Below are 20,838 nucleotides of genomic sequence, written 5' to 3'. Positions count from 1 at the left end.
TGGGGCTAAGGAGTGAGCAAGAATCTCAGAGGCTGAGCTCAGCAAAGGAAACTCTTGTCTGCACATGCCATGGCCTCAGGGAACTCTCTGCAAAGCCTCTGAGGGGAAGCCACGTGCTCCGTCTGAGCATTTTTAAGGAGCCGGTGTCCTTAGACTGCTGGCACAGCTTCTGCCAAGCCTGCATCAGCCGCTGCTGGGAGAGGTCCCAGGCAGGTGTCTCCTGCCCCCAGTGCAGAGCGACCTTTCCCCAGAGGAGTCAGTCCCGACAGACACCTGGGGAACTCCAGCCAGATGGCCGGCCAGCCGGGCGGAGGAGAGCCTCTGTGCCAGGAACACCAGGAGGCGTTGAAACTCTTCTGCGACCAGGACCAAGTTCTCATCTGTGTGATCTGTCGGGAGTCCCAGGCCCACCGGGCTCACAACGTGCGCCCCAGAGAGGAGGCCGCCCAGGAGTATAAGGTAGGGGATTGTTCCGTGGGGTTGGGCTTGAGTCTAGTCGTCCTTACACGAGCTCTGAGATCAGGGCCCCTGTTGGGTGAAGTGCTGTGTAAACACAGCTAGAAATTCATGCTCCAAAGCTCTGAGAATCTAAATCAGTGGTCCCCTCTCTCTTTCCCGTGGGCCTCCCTTTCCCCTGTCTGCACCTGTAGATGTCGACTCCATCTTGCCCCTTTTAGGTGCCTCTGAGCAGAAAGCACAAAGAAACAGCACAGTCTTAGGATGTTTGAAAGCACAGATGCGCTTCTCTCAAGCCCAGGCTTCGGATGCTTCAAAACACAGATGTGCTGTCTCAGCAGGACCCTGGACTGAAGCATACAGACAAGGGGGCTAACAGTCCAGCCGATGACCACAGGGCCTCAAACTGCCCTTGGCTGGTACTGATAATTAATACGCCTCCACGTCGTCCCAGAAAAGGAACCTCCCGCCCATATGAAAAGAATGTCCTGTCTTAATGAGCTAGTTATCTCTGTCTTACAAGAGTAAATTAAGTTGCAACTCCCTTGTAAGAACTGGCATCACAAAGATGAACCAGTACAATTGGTACCTTTAGATAAGGAAGAATGTGTGTGACCCAAGGGGTATAAAGAAGGGCCTGGGAGACCACTGTAACTGAGCTCCAATTAGCTATACCTGCCGGTTGGGTAAGGTCTTTGCCTCCCGAGGACCCAGGGGACGCCCTCCTCGCATTGTTCTTCCCAAGGGATTCAGTGAAGGACGTTGGCTACACCGGAGTTGAAGGACACGGGTGAGAATTATACCTAGAATGTACTTTTGTGCACATTTAATAGTAAGAGCTCTTCAGATTGAGGTGTCTGGTCCTCAAATGGGTAACTTTTCCCTTGTAATCTAACTGGCATGTCATATGTATCATCCTACTAGTAGTTAAGAAGTTGGAGCAAGAACCTTGTAACCATTAAGATTCTTGTTTCTGCCTTTTAAAAACCAGTAATCATTTAAGCTTTCAGCCTGACTCCTTCCAGTTACTGTAACTCGGCCGAACACAAAACAAAGAACCTCAGCCGTTTGGCTATAGCTGCCTGGTCAGTGGTAAGGTGCACTAAAAGCTGAGCACTGAGTCATGTCACCTCCATGGGACAGACTCCTGGGGCACCCGTCAGCCTCTCTGGCTGCCCACTGTGAAGGGACTGCCTGTCCTAGCAGTTAAAAGACTCGGGTGGATCTCTGGGGCATCCGTCAGCCATTCTGGCTGCCCGCTGCGAAAGGACTGCCGGTCCTAGTAGTTAAAGACTCGGATGTAATTAGGCTCACCGACCACTCATTACCCGGCCATCAGCTAAAGCATCTCCCACGGGCTCCTCAGCCTGGTGGGGGAGGGGGCAACAGACAGTGTTCTCACTAGGTTTTTTTCCATCTGTGCCAGGAATAAATTTTCTTCTGTGCATGGAGGCTTGTGCGGACGGGCACCACCAGTAGACACACAGGCTGCCGGCTGTGGGTGCTCTGATAATCAGCTGGGTGGCATTTGAAACTCTTTGGGGGGGGGGGGGGCACGAACTCGGCTCACAGGGAACGCTGCAGCAGAGCTTCATAACAGTTAGCTAGGTGTGAGAGAACAGTCCTTACTGCCAGGTGGGAGAGCCCTGGGTTCAAGTTCTCCATCTGCCTGGCAAGGAGAAGGGATTCAAAGAGGACTCTCCCACCTCTCCAGTGACAATTGTGACGCGGCCATGAGCACGGAGGTGGGCAGTGTGAGAGGGTGTAGCATCATGCAATAGATTAGTATATTTTAATAAAAATGTTGCACTACCATGTATCTTCTTATCTCCCTGTATTACCCTATATCTCTTGATAGGAGCTTTGTGCTATTTCGTGCCTTTGGCTACGTCTACACGTGCACGCTACGTCGAAATAGCTTATTTGGATGTAGCAACATCGAAATAGTCTATTTCGATGAATAACGTCTACACGTCCTCCAGGGCTGGTGCCGTCGGCGTTCAATGTCGACGTTGGGCAGTACTACATCGAAGTAGGCGCTGCGAGGGAACGTCTACGCACCAAAGTAGCACACATCGAAATAAGGGTGCCACGCACAGCTGCAGACAGGGTCACAGGGCAGACTCAACAGCAAGCCGCTCCCTTAAAGGGCCCCTCCCAGACACACTTGCACTAAACAACACAAGATCCACAGAGCAGACAACTGGTTGCAGACCCTGTGCATGCAGCATGGATCCCCAGCTGCCGCAGCAGCAGCCAGAAGCCCTGGGCTATGGGCTGCTGCACACGGTGACCATAGAGCCCCGCAGGGGCTGGAGAGAGAGCGTGTCTCAACCCCTCAGCTGATGGCCGCCATGGAGGACCCCGCTATTTCGATGTTGCCGGACGTGGATCGTCTACACGTTTCCTACTTCGACGTTCAACTTCGAAGTAGGGCGCTATTCCCATCCCCTCATGAGGTTAGCGACTTCGACGTCTCGCTGCCTAACGTCGATTTCAACTTTGAAACAGTGCCCAACACGTGTAGCCGTGACGGGCGCTATTTCGAAGTTGGCGCCGCTACTTCGAAGTAGCGTGCACGTGTAGACGCGGCCTTTGTGTTACTCTTTCAATTGGGTATTTTATACCACTTTCTCTCTTTGTGTTATCCTTTATATGTGTTATTTTGTACACTAAACCCTCGGGATAACTGCAACTAAGTTGCATGCGTCTCAGCTTAACGCAACTGACACCCGCGACAGGAGTGCTTTCATGGTTGCCAGAGTGGCGGGGAGCTGGGGACCAGCTGCCCCTGGTCCCCAGCTTCCCTCCACTGGATGGAGCCAGGAAACTGACCAAGGCTGCCTTGGTCAGTTTCCCAGCTCTGCAAGTAGAGGGGAGCTTCCCCTCAGTCGAGTACAACGCAGAGGTAAGTTCTGTAACTACCAGTCATTATGGGTTTTAAGTCTTATAACTTTCTGTAAGCTTTGTTTTGCAGAAGCTGCTAGGGTCTATGTTAAGTCTTATAAGTTAGAAATGATTTATGGATACCATCTCTCTGTACGAAATCCTCGCTCTTTGCTTCCTAAAAGAAATTGCTTTCTCTGAAGTGAGTTTTCCTTTGTGTGAGTGAGGAAAGTGTGAATGGGGTGTGTGCGTAATGGAATCAACCCCCGAAGCCAGTCTGTCTGGATGACCAGCTGCTCCTGGATGGCCTCAGAATAACAGGAGCTGAGCCCTGCAAAAGAATCCACCCTAGAAATAGAAAGGAGCCCCTGCAAGAGAAGGTGAAAGAAGCCTGAGCAAGAGAAGATCAAAGTCCCATCTGCTGTTAGCTGATGACTCATGGTCATGCAGAGGCCTGGGGCAGTGGTGATGACTTAGGGTCAGACAGTGTCATACAACACTAGAACTGGAAGGGACCTCGAGAGGTCATCGAGTCCAGCCCCCTGCCCTCATGGCAGGACCAAGTACCATCTAGACCATCCCTGATAGACATCTATCTAACCTGTTCTTAAATATCTCCACCGATGGAGATTCCACAACCTCCTGGCAATTTATTCCATTGTTTGACTACCCTGAGAGGAAGATTTTCCTAATGTCCAACCTAAACCTATTTTGCTGCAGTTTAAGCCCATTGCTCCTTGTTCTGTCCTCAGAGGCCAAGAAGAACAAGTTTTCTCCCTCCTCCTTGCAACCCTCTTTGAGGCACTTGAAAACCGCTATCGTGTCGTCTCTCAGTCTTTCTCTTTTCTAAACTAAACAAGCCCAGAACAACAACAAGCAGTCCTGTGGCACCTTAGAGACTAACAGATATTCTGGAGCATCAGCTTTCGTGGGCAAAGACCTGCTGCATCAGACGCATGAGTGTGGGGGGGAGGGTTTCAGAGGGGTATTTAAAGAGTGGGGTCCCAGTAAGAGGGAGGGCCAGAGCTGACAAGGTCTATTCAGCAAGGTGGAAATGGCCCAGTATCAACAGCACTTATCAAAAGAGGAAAAAACACGTCAGATCAGACAGGGGGATGTGAGCCCCCATTAGACTCTGACAAAGGCTCACATCCCCCTGTCTGATCTGACTTCTTGTTGTTCTGGAAGCTACAGACTAACACGGCCACCTCTCTGATACTAAACAAGCCTAGTTCCTTCAGCCTTCCCTCCTCGCTCAGGTTCTCTAGACCTTCTGTCATCCTTGTTGCTCTTCTCTGGGCCCTTCTCCACTTTCTCTACCTCTTTCTTGAAATGTGGTGCCCAGAACTGGACACAACGCTCCAACGGAGGCCTAACCAGTCCCGAGTAGAGCGGCTGGATGATTTCTCGTGTCCTGTTCACAACACTCCTGTTAATGCATCCTAGGGCCGTGGGACAGAATAAGAGCTACTGGTCTGAAACGTATAAAACAATGGGTGCAAACCTATCGGAGGTCTTCTTGTCATCATCACTCTGCAGGCGTGATTGCTGGCTGGCTGGGGAGTCAGGAGGTGGCCCGCACCCTAGCACGCTCCCCAGGATGAGGGGTACTGTCTGCTCCTTGCTTTCCTCCACCGTCTCTCTACAACCCTTCGCCTGCGTGAGTTTGCCAGTGTCAGGACATGAGAGCAGGAGGGTCTGAGCATGTGTCAGCGCGTGCCTGAAATCTAGTTCTCCTTTCCCTTTAATCCAACAGTGGCGTGTAATAACATACATCTGAATGGGGTCCCTGGTGTAAAAACCGCCGTGTCGGTGAGGAGGGGCTCTGCGGCCCCCTGAGCCTCCCAGACGTTGTTTTTCTTGCCTCAGGAGCAAATTGAAGCCCAACTGGACGCCCTGAAGCGACAGAAAGAAGAATGTCTGGAGAGGAAAAGGGCTGGGCAGCAGCAAACCCGGAAATATCTGGTGGGTACCCATTGTGTTGGCCCAGCCGTTAGGGTTGGTGTTACTCTCTGCGGAGTCAGTCTGAGCCTGTGTCTATACATTGCCCCACTCTAATTTTGCCACAGCTCTATCTACGCTGCAGTGGGAGGCCTGTAGGGTACGGTAGCCAGCAGGGCTGACAGCCGCTGTGGGCCCAGGGGTGAGAGGTCATTGAGTCCAGTCCCTGGCCCTCATGGTAGGACCAAACCCCATCTAGATCATCCCTGAGAGATGTCTATAACCTGCTCTTAAATGCCTCCAGTGATGGAGATTCCACAACCTCCCCAGGCAATTTATTCCGGTGTTTAACCACCCTGATAGTTAGGAAGTTTTTCCTAATGTCCAACCTAAACCTCCCTTGCTGCAGTTTAAGCCCATTGCTCCTTGTGCTGGCCTCAGAGACCAAGGGGAACAATTTTTCTCCCTCTTCCTTGTAACACCCTTTGAGGTACTTGAAAACCGCTATCACGTCCCCTCTCAGCCTTCTCTTTTCCAAAGTAAACAAGCTCTGTTCTTTCAGTCTTCCCTCCTCGCTCATGTTCTCTAGACCCTTCATCATCCTTGTTGCTCTTCTCTGGACCTTCTCCAATTTCTGCACGTCTTTCCCAAAATGTGAGTCCCAGAACTGGACACAAGAATCCAAGTGAGGTCTAATAAGCACAGAGTAGAGCGGAAGAACGCCTGCTCGTGTCTTGCTCACAACACTCTTGTTAATGCCTCCCAGAATCATGTTTGCTTTTTTTACAATGGTGTCACACTGTTGACTCATTTAGCTCGTGGTCCACTCAGACCCCTAGGTCCCTTTCTGTGGTACTCCTTCAGGAGCTCCCTTCCATTCTGCCATGCTCTGGAGAGATGATTTGGCCAAAGGAGGGAGAGCCATGCCTTGGCAGGACAGGAGAACCGCCCACACTTCTGTGCCTGGAACAAACCCCAGGTGTTCCTTCAGACTTCAGCAGCTGCTCTTTCTCTTCCCACCCAGGGAGGTGAAAGCCAATTCCTATGGGTAACGGGACTTTTAGGCTGTGTCTAGATGGTCGGGCAAAAGACAACTTGCGTCTCTTTTGCTGACGGTCCTGGTGGGAGAGGCTTTTTCCACACAGGGCCAAAAGTTGGAAAAAACCCTCTGCCGAGACATCGCTTCTTCCTCGTGGGACGAAGCGTCGAGGGAGGTCGACGGAACACTCCCGACCAGCAGATCTCTTCTGAGAGGTCTGCAGTTTGGACCCATGCTCAGCTGACAGGTGCCTGTAGTCTAGAAATAACTCTTGTTTCCAGTCACCACTGCTGACTGGACACTGCCAGGTTCCCTTTTCCGCTGGATTTTCTGGTTGCAAACTGCACACCTGGTCACCCAAGCCCCTGACCTGTCCTGTCACTAATTGCGTCTCTTCATTGCAGGGTCAGATCGAAGATGTGAAAAAGACGATCAAGTTGGAAATTCGGGGACTGCAGCACTTCCTGAAGAAACAGGAGCGGGTCCTGCTGGCCCACGTGGACAGGCTGGATACTGACCTTCAGAAGATCCACTCTGAAAATATCAACAACTTCTCTGAGGAGCTTTTGCAGCTCGAGGACTTGATCAGCGAGATGGAAGAGAAGTGTCGGCAGCCAGCAAACGAGTTCCTGCAGGTGAGGCTGTTAAAGACACCCAGCTCCCTGCCCGGGGAAGGGGAAGATTCTGACCATTAACTTTGGAGTTTACTAAGTTCTTGGGGGGGCGGGGGCCACCCCACAATGGAGACTGTCAGTGTGTCATTTAGCAAATCGAGGGAAGCCCCTTTGTTTTCAGTCTAACCTGATCTTCACAGAAACATTCTCGGTTCTGCAAACATTATTATTCCTATTTTTCGACTGACCCCTCCACTTTCACGCCCTTCGCTCGCCTACGTAAAAGCAGCTGCTTTTATTAGACAAATACAGTCAGCTGCAGGCGAGAGACGTGTTACGTTTGGGGATCAGTCTGCGCGTCGAGGCAAAGCTGCCTGTCGAAGTCAGTTGTGTAGGTTTGTCCAAAGGCTGCCTGCGACAAACGAGCACGCAGGCAGGCTCTGAAGTGCAGGCATGTCTGAGTGCACTGACAAAAGTCGCCATGGGCACCTTTCAAACTGGGATGTGGCTCGGGGGGCCCTGGGGGAAGGAAGGGAGCTTAGCTGCTGGTGGGTGCTATTTTTTGTCCCAGGGGTGCTCTAGTCCCGCCCATCTGAGCACGTGAAAGGACTTTTGAAATTGCTGATGACAAAGAATTGTATTTGCAGCTCAGCTACACAGGGCTCCTCCTTAGATGCACTGGTGTCCTGCTTAGTCCCCCGCAGGGGAGCCAAATCCTTTAGCAGGGTGGCTGCTCTCAGGGAGGTGGGACTCGTAGCGGGCAGGCCCAGAGCCGTGAGAAGCAGGCGGGCAGCAAGGTCTGAGCCCTGCCCCGCGCTCACAGGAAGCAAACTGACTGGCCCTGGCCTGGTCTGCTCCAGTGGGTGTGGAGCAGAGAGAGATACACCTCGCTACTGCTCATAGAGCTGGAAAGGACCTCCAGAAGTGATCAGGTCTAGTCCCCTCTCCTATCGTCATAGAATCATAGAACACTAGGACTGGAAGGGACCTTGAGAGGTCATCGAGTCCAGCCCCCTGCCCTCATGGCAGGACCAAGTACTGTCTAAACCATCCCTGACAGACATCTGTCTAACCTGGTCTTAAATCTCTCCAGAGATGGAGATTCCACAACCTCCCCAGGCAATTTATTCCAGTGTTTGACCACCCTGACAGTTAGGGACTTTTTCCTAATGTCCAACCTAAACCTCCCTTGCTGCAGTTTAAGCCCATTGCTTCTTGTTCTATCCTCAGAGGCCAAGAAGAACAAGTTTTCTCCCTCCTCCTTATGACTCCCTTTTAGATACCTGAAAACCGCTATCATGTTCCTCCTTGATCTTCTTTTTTCCAAACTAAACAAGCCCAATTCTGTCAGCCTTTCTTCATAGGTCATGTTCTCTAGACCTTTGATCATTCTTGCTGCTCTTTTCTGGAGCCCCTCCAAACCTTTCTTGAAATGTTGTGCCCAGAACTAGACACAACACTCTGAGGCCTAACCAGCAGACAATGACTTCTTGTGTCTTGCTCACAACACACCTGTTAATGCATCCCAGAATCAGGTTTGCTTTTTTTTGCAACAGCATCACACTGTTGACTCATATTTAGCTTGTGGTCCACTATAACCCCTAGATCCCTTTCTGTCATAGTCCTTCCTAGACAGTTGCTTCCCATTCTGTCTGTGTGAAACTGATTGTTCCTTCCTAAGTGGAGCACTTTGCATTTGTCTTTTTTAAACTTCATCCTCAGGCCATTTCTCCAGATCTGACCATCCCTGACAGTTTTTTTTTTAACTCTATTTGCCCCAGATCCCTAACTATCCCTCTTAAGATTGAACACACAGCCCTGAGTTTAACAGGCCCATGCTCTAACCACTGAGCTATTCCTCCCTCTGTGGTACTTAGGGACCTCATCCCTGCCCTAGACATGGCCCTATTAGGAACAGCCAATGTGGAGACCAGCTGAGGGAGTGGATCTGGCTACTGGACACTGCAACGCTGTGTATCCAGGATGCAGCTCTGTAGGTCACCACAAAATCTGGGGCAGCGTGGTGCCCTCAGTTTTGTGGTACCCTGCGTGGCTGCGTATTTTGCATAATGGGTGGGCCAGCTGTAGCAACGCAAATCCTTTCCAGAGCGGGAGGGATCCCCAGCGTGGGGGACGTAGGACTGAGCTCACTTTTCTCTCTCTCCTAGGACATCAGAAGCACCTTGAGCAGGTACGTGGCGCCTTCCCACCCCCCTTCACACGTCACCGTGTTGGATGGCCATTGGCCCTTTGGGTTCAAGGTATTTATACACCTGAGATGTAGACTGGCCCTTGGTGGCATTTTCCAAAGCAGATAAGTGCGTTGGGCGCCTTCAGTTGTGGTCAGTGGCAGCTGGGAGCCTGGCTTGGCTCAGAAAATCCCCAGGAGACATCTTTAAAAATCGAGCCTTAAGTGACTTGCCCAGGGTCACTCGGGGAGTCTGTGGCAGAGCAGGCAGTGGGCTACAGCTTTCCAGAGTCCTGCAGCAACTCCTTAACCACTGGAGTGTCCCTTCCTGTGGGATTAGACCCTTCCGCCTCCGGTGTCAGCTTGTGAGCCCCCTAGCCTCATTAACACCCATTTGAGGATCTAGGCATTCAAATGGTCCAGAGAGGAGGGAATTGACCAGCCAGTGGCAGCCCCTGGCCCTTCGTTCTCACAAAAGCAGGAACAGATTTCTCTTCCCCCCTCCAGGTGCGAGAAGGAGAAGTGCGAGGAACCGGTGGCCGTACCGCAGGGCCTGAGGGACACACTTACTGTCTCTTCCCTAAGGATCCTTTGTCTGCAGAAGGTCCTGAAGAAATGCAAAGGTAACAGAGCCGTGGTCTGTGGCCGTGCTGCACGGGTGGTACACGGAGATGTGTCTCTAACTGGGGAAGGAGGTGGACTCTGGCCTATCAGGTCACAGCTAGACGTCTTTGTGGGTGGGGAAGGGAGAACTCAGGGCTGGTGCCACTTCTCCAGGCCTTATGGCCAGGGGAGGTGAGTCCTTCCCTTCACCAAGCCCTGGCCCCACCCATGCTCCACCCCCTCCCCTAAGTCAGTGGGACATCAGCTCTGGCTGACAACTGGCAGCTCAGCCGGGGCTGCTTCGCCCGCAGGGATGGGGTTGCACCCAAGGCTCGGGTGCACTGGAGGAGAGGCAGTGACAGGGCCTTGGGTGGAGGGATCAGGACCACATCTCAAAGGGGGAGATGGGGCCCCCTGGGTCTCAGGTCCAACCCCAAGTGCCTTAAATGGCCACTCAGGATCTCCAACACGCCCAGGCACCAGCTGCTTTAGAAAATGTGGAGTTAAAGACTCACTGGGAGGGATTTTCCCGAGGGGCCTAAGGGAATTAGGCACACACCTCTCACTGACTGCCAAGGGGAGTTGGCCACCGCATGGCCCCTGCCCTGTTTGACATCCCAGAGCCAACGCCTACCGTGTCTCCATCTTTAGACAGAAGGAGTAAGGGCCACGCTACTTCCTGTGACAGTGAGCGACTGCCCCCAGTGCTTTGAGATCCTCGGGGGACGGCAGGAGATCATAGAACCGTAGGACTGGAAGGGACCCTGAGAGATCAAGTCTAGACAGGACCAGGCGCTCTCTAGACCTGGGGTGGGCGATAAGTGGCTGATGGGCCGGACATGGGTCGCCAGGGGCTTTGTTTCCCTGAACCTCTGCAGGTTCAGCTGCTCACAGCTGTTGGCCGTGGCCAATGGGAGCTGCAAGAAGCGGCAGCCTGGCTCGCGTCACTTCCTGCAGCTCCCGTTGGCTGGGAATGGTGATCCTCGGCCAATGACAGTTGCAGGAACCTGTGCACCTGTAGACACTCAGGTTTCATTTAAACAAATTTTCAGTTCATGGATGTGGTACCATCCAGCCCATCTTCACCCAAACAGCTTCACCCCCATCGGTCCCCATTCCTCCCTCTCACTAAGTTTTCTTTTGAACACCGGTGCAATTTCATGTCTTGGGGGAAACTGGGCACATCTCTGCCCCTGTCCGTGGTGCAGGGAGCCCATGAGCCTGATTCAGGTGTTGTGACTTTCTAGCTGCTGAAACATTGGGTGTTGTGATGCTGTGAGCCACCTTGTCTACTTTTCCGGGTGGATCCAGCCGGTGCTAATTTTCCATGAGGCCATTTTCCAGCAAGAAAGGGGGACAATCACCTCTCTCTTGATCTTTTCTTTCTCCAGAGGACCTGCTCTTCCGGGTGAACTTTCTGATCTCAAAGGCAGAGGAAGAGGGTGAGTTCCCCACTAACTCGGGGATCTTTTCCTTTTGCAGCTACGATTGAACCTCTCTAATCAGGAACACCCTCATCCAATAAACTCTGTAATCTGGCATGATTTTAGCTAGCCGGACGACCCCTTACCAGGGGTGTGGCCAAGTTTCCTGTGGGCCCATAAAGTTTGTTTCCAGCCACCAGTCCTGGCTCTCAGTGTTATGGGCTGTTCTTTAGCTGTAATTTACCCCTAAATGTCTTCTCAGAGACCAGTCAGCAGTGGCAGTATTGGTGATGTGTTAAACAATATGGACCTCACATGATGCAGCAAATTCTCTTGTCCGGCACCAGGCAGGTCTTGAGGGGGCCGGACGAGAGAAGTTCAACCTCTATTCATTAAAATCTCAGGCTTAATGGTTAGATAAGAAAAATCTTCTGCCGGCTTTTCAGGGGAGTGGTTTAGCCTGCGTCCATGTTGCAAAAGGCCCTAGCAAAGACAGAGCCATGGCCGTAACTCATTGCCCTGTCCAAGCAGCTGGCCGAGATGGAAAGCGTTGCTATTGAGGAATTATTGGGTCTAGGCAGCAAGGGCACAAAGTTAGCAGAAGGGCTTCCGGTAAACTGCCCTTTGGTGGCCGCCCAGGAGAGATTCACGTGCCACCTGGTTAATCAGCAGAGCACCCACAGCCAGCAGCGTGGGTTTCTCTCTGGGGTGCACATCCACACATGCCTGGGTGCACACAAAATCACAGAATCACAGGGCTGGAGGGGACCTCAGGAGGTCATCTAGTCCAGCCCCCTGCTTCAAGCAGGATCAACCCCCACTAAGTCATCCCAGCCAGGACCTTGTCCAGCCAGGACTTAAAAACCTCAAGGGATGGAGAATCCACCACCTCTCTAGGTAACACATTCCAGTGCTTCACCACCCACCTGGGGAAGTAGTTTTTCCTTATATCTGACCTACACCTTTCCCTCTTCAACTTCTGACCATTGCTCCTTGTTCTGCCATCAGACACCACTGAGAACAGTTTCTCACCCTCCTTTTTAGAGCTCTCCTTCAGGAAGTTGAAGGCTGCTATCAAATCACCTCTAAGTCTTCTGTAAATTAAACAAGCCCAAATCCCTCAGCCTCTCCTCATAGGTCATGTGCTCCAGCCCCTTAATCATTTTTGTTGCCCTTTGCTGAACCTGCTCCAGCACATCCACCTCCTTTTTATAGTGGGGGGCCCAAAACTGGACACAATATTCCAGATGTGGCCTCACCAGTGCCGAATAAAGAGGAATAACTGCTTCTCTAGATCTGCTTGAAATGCTCCTCCTAATGCACCCTAGCAAGCCGTTAGCCTTCTTGGCTACAAGGGCACACAGTTTACTCATAACCAGCCTTTCATCCACCATAACCCCTAGGTCCCTTTCCATCGTACTGCTGCTGAGCCAGTCGGTCCCCAGCCTGTAACAATGCTTGGGATTCTTCCACCCCCGGTACAGGACTCTACACTTCTCCTTATTGAACCACATCAGATTTCTTTTGGCCCAGATTCTTTGGCCCAGTCCTCCAATTTATCCAGGTCCCTCTGGATTCTCTTTACCCTCTAATGAATCTACCTCTCCCCCTAGTTTTGTGTCATCTGCAGACTTGCTGAGGGTGCAACCCAGTCCCTCATCCAGGTCATTAATAGAGATGTTGAATAAACATAACAAACAATAAACACAACAAAATTTATTCCGCTCATGGATGGAAACAGTTAGCAGACAGTTGGTCAGCAAGCAAATAGCCCCCTGGGGTAACCGTGCAGCGAGGTCAGACCTTAATACTCTTCTCCTGTCTCTCTGTCCCCGGCAGGGCAGGCGACTCTGGATCCAGACCTGGAAAATCCCTGCTCCCTCCTGTCCACAGCTGAGAGTGTGGCTTACCAAGGCTAATATGTGGGATTTGCTGAGAACAGGACTCACCTTGCTGTCTCTGCGCTGGGCTAGAAGGGTTTCACTTCCAGGAGATGGTGCTGGGAAGTGGAGGTGGGGAACAAACTACAGTGGGATTTGGGCCTTGCCAGAGAGTGTGATACACGCAGGAGTGATAAACCTGACGCCAGAGGAGGGGATCCTGGCTTTGCTAAGCGCAGAGTCTGAGTCCTGGGCCACTGGCCTGGGCCTGCCTGCTGCTGCCAGCAACACTGGGGGTTACCTGCATTATGAAGGGCAGAAAGTTCCATTTTATGGCGTTACGTGTGTCTATGTAGTGATTGCTATTTTGGGAGACAAAGGTAACCTGAAACAGCAACGCCGCGGCTTTTCCCCACGCTCAAAATGAGAGCTGCCATTTCGAACGTGGCATTCTGGGTCTGGTCACGCGAGGGGTAACGGAACTTTTGCAACAGCTGCTGGTTCTGAACTTGGAGGGCAGACGGCTCCAAGTTCGGAATAAGACGTTTCGAAGTCATTGCTAAAAACAGCACAAAATCCTGTGGCACCTCGTAGACTGACAGGTGTTTTGGAGCATCAGCTTCCGTGGGCAAAGACCTGCTTGGTCAGATGCTTGCGTGGGCGGTTCCAAAGGAGGGTTTAAATATATGGGCTTATGAAAACGAGGGCGTATCAGTTCAGGGGAGGCCCAGAGCTGACAAGGTCTATTCAGTCAGGGTGGATGTGGCCCATTATCCGCAGTTACTGTGGAGTTGTGACATCAAGGCCGCGTCTACACGTGCTGGCTACTTCGAAGCAGCGGCGCCAACTTCGAAATAGCGCCCGTCACGGCTACATGTGTTGGGCGCTATTTCGAAGTTGAAATCGACATTAGGTGGCGAAACGTCGAAGTCGCTAACCCCATGAGGGGATGGGAATAGCGCCCTACTTCGACGTTCAACGTCGAAGTAGGGAACATGTAGACGATCCGCGTCCCGCAGCATCGAAATACCGGGGTCCTCCATGGCGGCCATCAGCTGAGGGGTTGAGAGACGCTCTCTCTCCAGCCCCTGCGGGGCTCTATGGTCATCGTGTGCAGCAGCCCATAGCCCAGGGCTTCTGGCTGCTGCTGCTGCTGCAGCTGGGGATCTATGCTGCATGCACAGGGTCTGCAACTAGTTGTCGGCTCTGTGTATCTTGTGCTGTTTAGTGCAAGTGTGTCTGGGAGGGGCCCTTTAAGTGAGCGGCTGGCTGTTGAGTCCACCCTGTGACCCTGTCTGCAGCTGTTCCTGGCATCCCTATTTCGATGTGTGCTACTTTGGCGTGTAGACGTTCCCTCGCAGAGCCTATTTCGATGTGGTGCTGCCCAACGTCGAAGTTGAACGTCGACGTTGCCAGCCCTGGAGGACATGTAGACGCTATGCGTGCACGTGTAGACGTAACCCAAGAGAGGAGAAATCAGGTCAATTCAGTCGGGGAGGGTGTGGCCCATTATCAGGAGCTCCCTGACTGATTTGACCTGATTTCGCCTCTTTTGACGTTCACAGCTCCACATTAACTGCTGATAATGGGCCACATCCTCCCTGACTGAATAGACCTTGTCAACTCTGCCCTTGCCTTGACTGGGACTCCCTCTTTAAACCCTCCTCTGAACCCCGCCCCCCATGTATCTGACGAAGCGGGTCTTTGCCCACAAAAGCTTATGTGCCAAAATATCGGTTAGTCTATAAGGTGCCACAGGACTTCTTGTTGGTTTTGAAGATACAGACTAACCCGGCCACCCCTCTGAAATAATTTATGCCGTTTGCATAGCGCAAACGGCATAAATGATTTAGAAAACAACTCGGTGTGTAGACGCAGCCGAAGTGACGGCTCTCACACGTTGCCAGCCCCAAGTATATGAAAACATCACATTGATGCCCCCCTACCCCTCCCCGAACTCATCAGATGGGCTTAAATAATCATTTTAAATATTGAGTTATTTTTCTCTGGTTTCTGAGCTTTCGGGATGTGCGTGTTTTCCAGTTTTTCTGCAAAAGACTCCCTGCTAGATATTTCTCTATAATGTAATCTGAGCTTCCCAGGCCATCTGTCTGCTCCAGCAGCGGAGACTTTTAGAGAAACAAAAAGTGCTGCAAACCTCACAAGGAAATAGGGAGAGGACGCGATTGAATTGCTCCTTATTATTCTGGCGGATGGAATATTTTGGCTCTTTCATATGTTTGTCTCTGTAACTCTGCTCCTCCAGCTGCACACAAACTGGCCAAGCAGGAGCTGCATTCAGGGTCCTAGCAGAGCTACATTAACAGGTGTGTTGTGAACAAGACACGAGAAGTCATTCTTCTGCTCTACTCTGCGCTGGTTAGGCCTCAGCTGGAGTATTGTGTCCAGTTCTGGGCACCGCAGTTCCAAAAAGGATGTGGAGAAACTAGAGAGGGTCCAGAAAAGAGCGACAAGAATGATCAAAGGTCTAGAGGATGTGACGTATGAAGAAAGGCTGAAAGAATTGGGCTTGTTTAGCTTGGAAAAGAGAAGATTGAGGGGGGACATGATAGCAGTTTTCAGGTATCTAAAAGGGAGTCATAAGGAGGAGGGAGAAAACTTGTTCTTTTTGACCTCTGAGAATAGGACAAGAGGAAATGGACTTAAACTGCAGCAAGGGAGGTTTAGGTTGGACATTAGGAAAAGGTTCCTAACTGTCAGGGTGGTCAAACAGTGGAATAAATTGCCAAGGGAGGTTGTGGAATCTCCATCTCTGGAGATATTTAAGAACAGGTTAGATAGATGTCTGTCAGGAATGCTCTAGACAGTACTTGGTCCTGCCATGAGGGCAGAGGGCTGGACTCGATGGCCTCTTGAGGTCCCTTCCAGTCCTAGCGTTCTATGATTCTGTGATTCTACATGTCACATGCAGCTGCAGCAGCACAAACACACCAGTGCTGCCGTATCGGTGTAGAGCTGCTGTGCCAGTGGGAAAGTTTCTCCCCTCAATGAGGTTAATCCACCTCTGCAAGAGGCGGGAACTAGGTCATGCGGAGCAGCGGAGCGCTGTCTACACCAGGGCACTTGGTAGGACTGCGCCACTTGTGACAGCAGGGACATACTTATGCCAATGGAAGTTTAATGTGTAAATCTGGCCTAAATTCTGCCTTAGAGTTGTCTGACAAAGTCCCTCTGCACCTTATTTATGAACATACAAAACATAATGGTGTTTTCCCCCTTGCCTTTTTCATTGTTCTTGTGTTGCTTTGTTTAATTATTTGGATGCTGTAGAGTGAGGGGGACCAACTTCACAGAATAAAGTTTATTTCTGTCTTCTGGTCTTTCACTTTCTCCTACGGGTGCTAAGTTTGTACGGCTCTGCCTTGAAAGGCGAGACAGACCCCAGCAGCCAATGCCGCAAGGCAAGAGGCAGGGGGCTCGAAGAAAAGCAGCTGGGTTATTGTAAGCCAGCGGTGGGTGGGTGTGAATGGTAAGGGGGGGCTGTGTGAGTGACCTACCTTCCCCTCAGTGGGCTGCCATGGCCCATGGCCCCCTGGGGCTCCATCTGCTGCCTCATCTCCCCTCGCCCCCCACCATGCACCAGTGCTGTGCATGTTCCCGATCCTCCTGCACCCCCCCAGCACTTGCAAAGCACCGCAAACGGCCTGGGTCGCACTCCCTTCCCGCCGCGGCCCCTCCCATCCGCGTACAGCTGATCGGCAGCATTCCATTTCTGGGAGGGAGGGGAAAACATGAGGACGTGGGGGGGCGGGTCCAGTGCCCCGGTGCATGAGAGGCATGTGGGGGGAAGGGGCGCAGCCCGAGGTGGCCGCCATTGCCCTATAGGATCTTCCCAACAATCCTGGGAGATTTAATACCCCATTTTGAGCTCAGTCGCCCAGCAGGCAGGAGGATAGGGCAAGCCCCTCCCCTCCCACAGTGCGGGAGCTCCTGGGTGTGTGGGGAGCAGGGAGTGGGCAGGGCACGGCTCCACTCCTGCCATAGAAATGTGGTTACAGAGCGCCCACAGCCGGCAGCATCTGATTCTACTGGTGGTGCACATCCGCGCGTGCCTCAGCACACATAAAATTTATTCTGCACATGGATGGGAAAAAATTAGCGGGAGCTCTGCAATGACCAGCCCTTCCTCTCCAAAGGCCTCATGGAAAACATCAGAGGAGGCAGAATCACGAGGAAGCTGTTGTCGGATTCAGGGCTTAAATGCAGCCGGAGCTGAGCACTGGTCAATATTTTCAACCCCCTGGGAATTTTTATAGCACGTTGGAGGGCGGCACATGGAGGCAGTGGGAAATGCACCACATCGGATTAAACTCTGTGGCCTACTTGAGAATGGAACGTGAGGAATACAGACGCTCATCCTGGGGCTTAATTACACTGGCCCTGAGGTCAAACGCCATAGAATGCTTTTCCCACTTGCCAAGGTGATGCTCTCATCTGCCACGCTGCACCGCCCTGGCACCAGACCAGGAGGAAAGCTACAGGCGAACTCCTGCCATCACCACTTACTACTCCTGGCCCAGGAGACGGGGAAGGGTGAAGGCAACAAATGGTTTCATGGCAGTAATGGAAGGGTCAGAAACCGCATTCCCTGTCAGCCGAGCGCTTGGGCAGCCATCCAGCATAGTGCCCACAGCTGCCTGCATGTGTTTCTATTGGGTGGTGCACATCTGCACATGCCTTAGTGCACATAAATTTATTCCACACATGAATGGAAAAATGAGACAGAATCCTGGTCAGTAACAACTGCAGCTAGTCTATAAGGTTATCTGTTAGTCTCTAAAGTGCCACAAGACTTCTTGTTGTTCTCAAACCTACAGACTAACACAGCCACCTCGGAAGTTTTCTCCCTCCTCCTTATGATACCCTTTTAGATACCTGAAAACCGCTATCATGTCCCCCCTCAATCTTCTTTTTTTCCAAACTAAACAAGCCCAATTCTTTCAGTCTTTCTTCATAGGTCGTGTTCTCTAAACCTCTGATCATTCTTGTTGCTCTTTTTCGGACCCTTTCCAATTTCTCCACATCTTTCTTGAAAACCAGTGCCCAGAACTGGACTCAATGCTCTAGCTGAGGCTTAACCAGCGCAGAGTAGAGCAGAAGAATGACTTCTCGTGTCTTGCTCACAACACACCTGTTAATGCATCCCAGAATCAGGTTTGCTTTTTTTGCAACAGCATCACACTCTTGACTCATATTTAACTGGTGGTCCACTATCACCCCTAGATCCCTTTCTCCCATACGACAGGTTGAAAGTCACTGATTTAGAACACCTGGATAAATTACTGGAGGTGGTTGTGGCAACTCCATCATGGGCGATATGGAAGAACAGGGTAGATAAATACCGAAGAGGGGTGATGGAGATGGTGATTGGTCCTGCCCTGAGGGTAGGGGCCTGGACTTGATGACCTCTTGATGCCCCTTTCAATTCTGGTGTTCTACAGCTAAAGCACCCCAGGGCCTGGGAGCCCCTCACCTGGAGTCAGGTCTTGATAGTATTCTGGGGATGCTCAAGATGGGCACCTCACACTCCCCAAAGCAGCCAGGGCAGGGTCTGATTTGCCCTTTGACTGGCAGCCCAGGAGTTGGTGGGGAGAATTGGCTTTAATTCACCCCCTCTAGGCGAGGGGGAGAGAGTGAATATGCACAGGGGAGAGCTTTTACTGCTGGGCTGTGCTGGAATCTTCTAAGGAGCAGCGAACTCTGCAAATAGACACTACTGAGTACCAGGGAAGTCTCTGGGTTGGTTCAACAGAAGACTAGAAATTGACAAAGTGGATAAGATAGTGGGAAAGAAACCAGCATTAGAGATCCGTTCTATATAGCACAAGTGAAGCCTGTTATATCGGCAGCCCGGCTAGCTCAGTCGGTAGAGCATGAGACTCTTAATCTCAGGGTCGTGGGTTCGAGCCCCACGTTGGGCGCTAGCACAAGTTTTTGACCCAAAATAAATTGAAGCTGGGAGAAGGGTTTCCTCCCTGGAAATAAATGTGTGTCTCTGAAAACGAGTGTTTCAAAAGCCACTCTCTGTTTTAAAGGAAGCAAAAGCGAGACTGGAGCCAGGCCCCAGTTCCTCCCACAATCAAATATATTCTGATCTTTTTTTCTTTTCCTGCCTTAGCTAGGACTGCAGAAGAGAGCAGCTGCACTTCCTTCCCATTGTTTGGTCTGTGGGGCTGATGGTTGAAGGGAACGGGTTTGGAGAAGGGACAGGAGCTGATGGAGAATTTGAATCACAAGAAAAAGTTCGGCACCAAAGTTAGCCAATATGATTTTTCGCCCCAGCAACATGGAAGAAAGGTGAAGCCCCTTGATTTTCCCCACCCTGTGCATTTATTTTACATGCAATTGATATTTCAAATAGCAGACTCTACAGTAAGAATATGTGGAGTTTTTAGTTTATTATTATTATTATTATTAGTAGTAGTAGTAGTAGTAGTATAAATGATCAAAACAAAAAGCAGTCAAGTAGCACTTTAAAGACTAACAAAATAATTTATTAGGTGAGCTTTCGTGGGACAGACCCACTTCTTCAGATCATAGCCAGACCAGAACAGACTGTTACTATTATAAATGAAATAATGATGGATGATGATGATGATAATAATAATAATATACTACAGAATTATGACCCCTTTGCATCTCCAGAGACCCTGGTTAGCAGTGGCGAAAATCCAGAGGTGGTGTTTAAGTCGACAACATGCTTGAAAGAATTGCTCTCAAAATTTCCATAGGTTTGCCCCAGAACTGACTTCCACTTAATTTTTACTAAGATGTCGGCCGAGAAAGCCCTTTTGATTTATACTGATGTGCTGTATGGTGTGTTTACAGCTCTTGTTTTTATAATTATTTGTAAGTGAATACGCGTTTCTGTTCCCAAAAAGTCTTTAGGGTATGGATCTGCCACCATGGGAGGAGAAATTAATAAGCCTGGGGCTGTTTAGGTTGGAAAAAAGACGATTAAGGGGGGATATGATAGAGGTCTAGACAACCATGACTGGTGTGGAGAAAGTAAGTAAGCAAATATTATTTACTCCTTCTCACAACACAAGTACTAGAGGTCACCAAATGAAATGAAGAGGCAGCAGGTTTAAAACAAACAGTAGAAATATTTTTTCACACAACCCTCAGTTAACGTGCGGAACTCCTTGCTGCAGAACGTTGCGAAGGCCAAGACTATAGTAAAATTTAAAAAAGAGCTAGATAAATTCATTGGGGACAGGTCCGTCAATGGTTATTAACGCGAGGATGGGCATGGAGGAGGTTCCTAGCCTCTGTTTGCCAGAGGCTGGAAGTGGGTGACCAGGAATTGGTCACTTGATGGTTACTCCAACAAAACAAAGCAGCAGAAATGGAGCACTTTAAAGACTAACAACATGATTTATTCAGTGATGAGCTTTCGAAATGGGTCTGTCCCATGAAAGCTCATCAGAAAAGAAATCATTTTGTTGGTCTTTAAAGTGCTTCGTTTCTGCTGCTTTGTTTTCTTGGAGTACAGACTAACGTGGCCACCTTGCTGTTACTATTCATTGATGATTACTAGTTTGGTTCAGTCCCTCTGGGGCACCTGGCATTGGCCACTGTCAGAGGACAACAAGAAGTCCTGTGGCACCTTACAGACTAACAGATATTTCAGAGCATCAGCTTTCGTGGGCAAAGACCTGCTGCATCAGATGCGTCTGATGAAGTGGGTCTTTGCCCACGAAAGCTGATGCTCCAAAATACGTTAGTCTATCAGGTGCCACAGGACTTCTTGTTGTTTCTGAAGATACAGACTAACACAGCCACC

General features: G+C 50.8%; 1 protein-coding gene and 1 non-coding gene across 3 annotated transcripts; both read left to right on the top strand.

Moving 5' to 3' along the window:
- Positions 1-291: 291 nt before the first annotated feature.
- LOC142024934 (zinc finger protein RFP-like) lies at positions 292-14,640 on the top strand. Of its 2 annotated transcripts, XM_075017293.1 has the most exons (7): positions 292-459; positions 5,212-5,307; positions 6,727-6,957; positions 9,105-9,127; positions 9,632-9,747; positions 11,119-11,169; positions 12,991-14,640. In XM_075017293.1, exons 1-7 carry the CDS (start codon positions 292-294, stop codon positions 13,068-13,070), a joined length of 765 nt encoding a protein of 254 aa, XP_074873394.1. In that variant the 3' UTR covers positions 13,071-14,640. The 2 variants fall into 2 exon arrangements, with proteins under 2 accessions (XP_074873394.1, XP_074873395.1); XM_075017294.1 differs by lacking the exon at positions 5,212-5,307.
- A 4,260-nt stretch (positions 14,641-18,900) lies between these two features.
- On the top strand, positions 18,901-18,973 carry TRNAK-CUU (transfer RNA lysine (anticodon CUU)). The gene has a single exon. It is a non-coding gene; the product is annotated as a tRNA-Lys (tRNA).
- Positions 18,974-20,838: the final 1,865 nt, after the last annotated feature.

This window comes from Carettochelys insculpta, chromosome 22 (genome assembly GCF_033958435.1).
Source record: "Carettochelys insculpta isolate YL-2023 chromosome 22, ASM3395843v1, whole genome shotgun sequence".
Taxonomy (NCBI): domain Eukaryota; kingdom Metazoa; phylum Chordata; order Testudines; family Carettochelyidae; genus Carettochelys; species Carettochelys insculpta.
The sequence above is the reverse complement of the archived record's forward strand: the minus strand, read 5'-3'. Positions and strand labels throughout refer to the sequence as shown.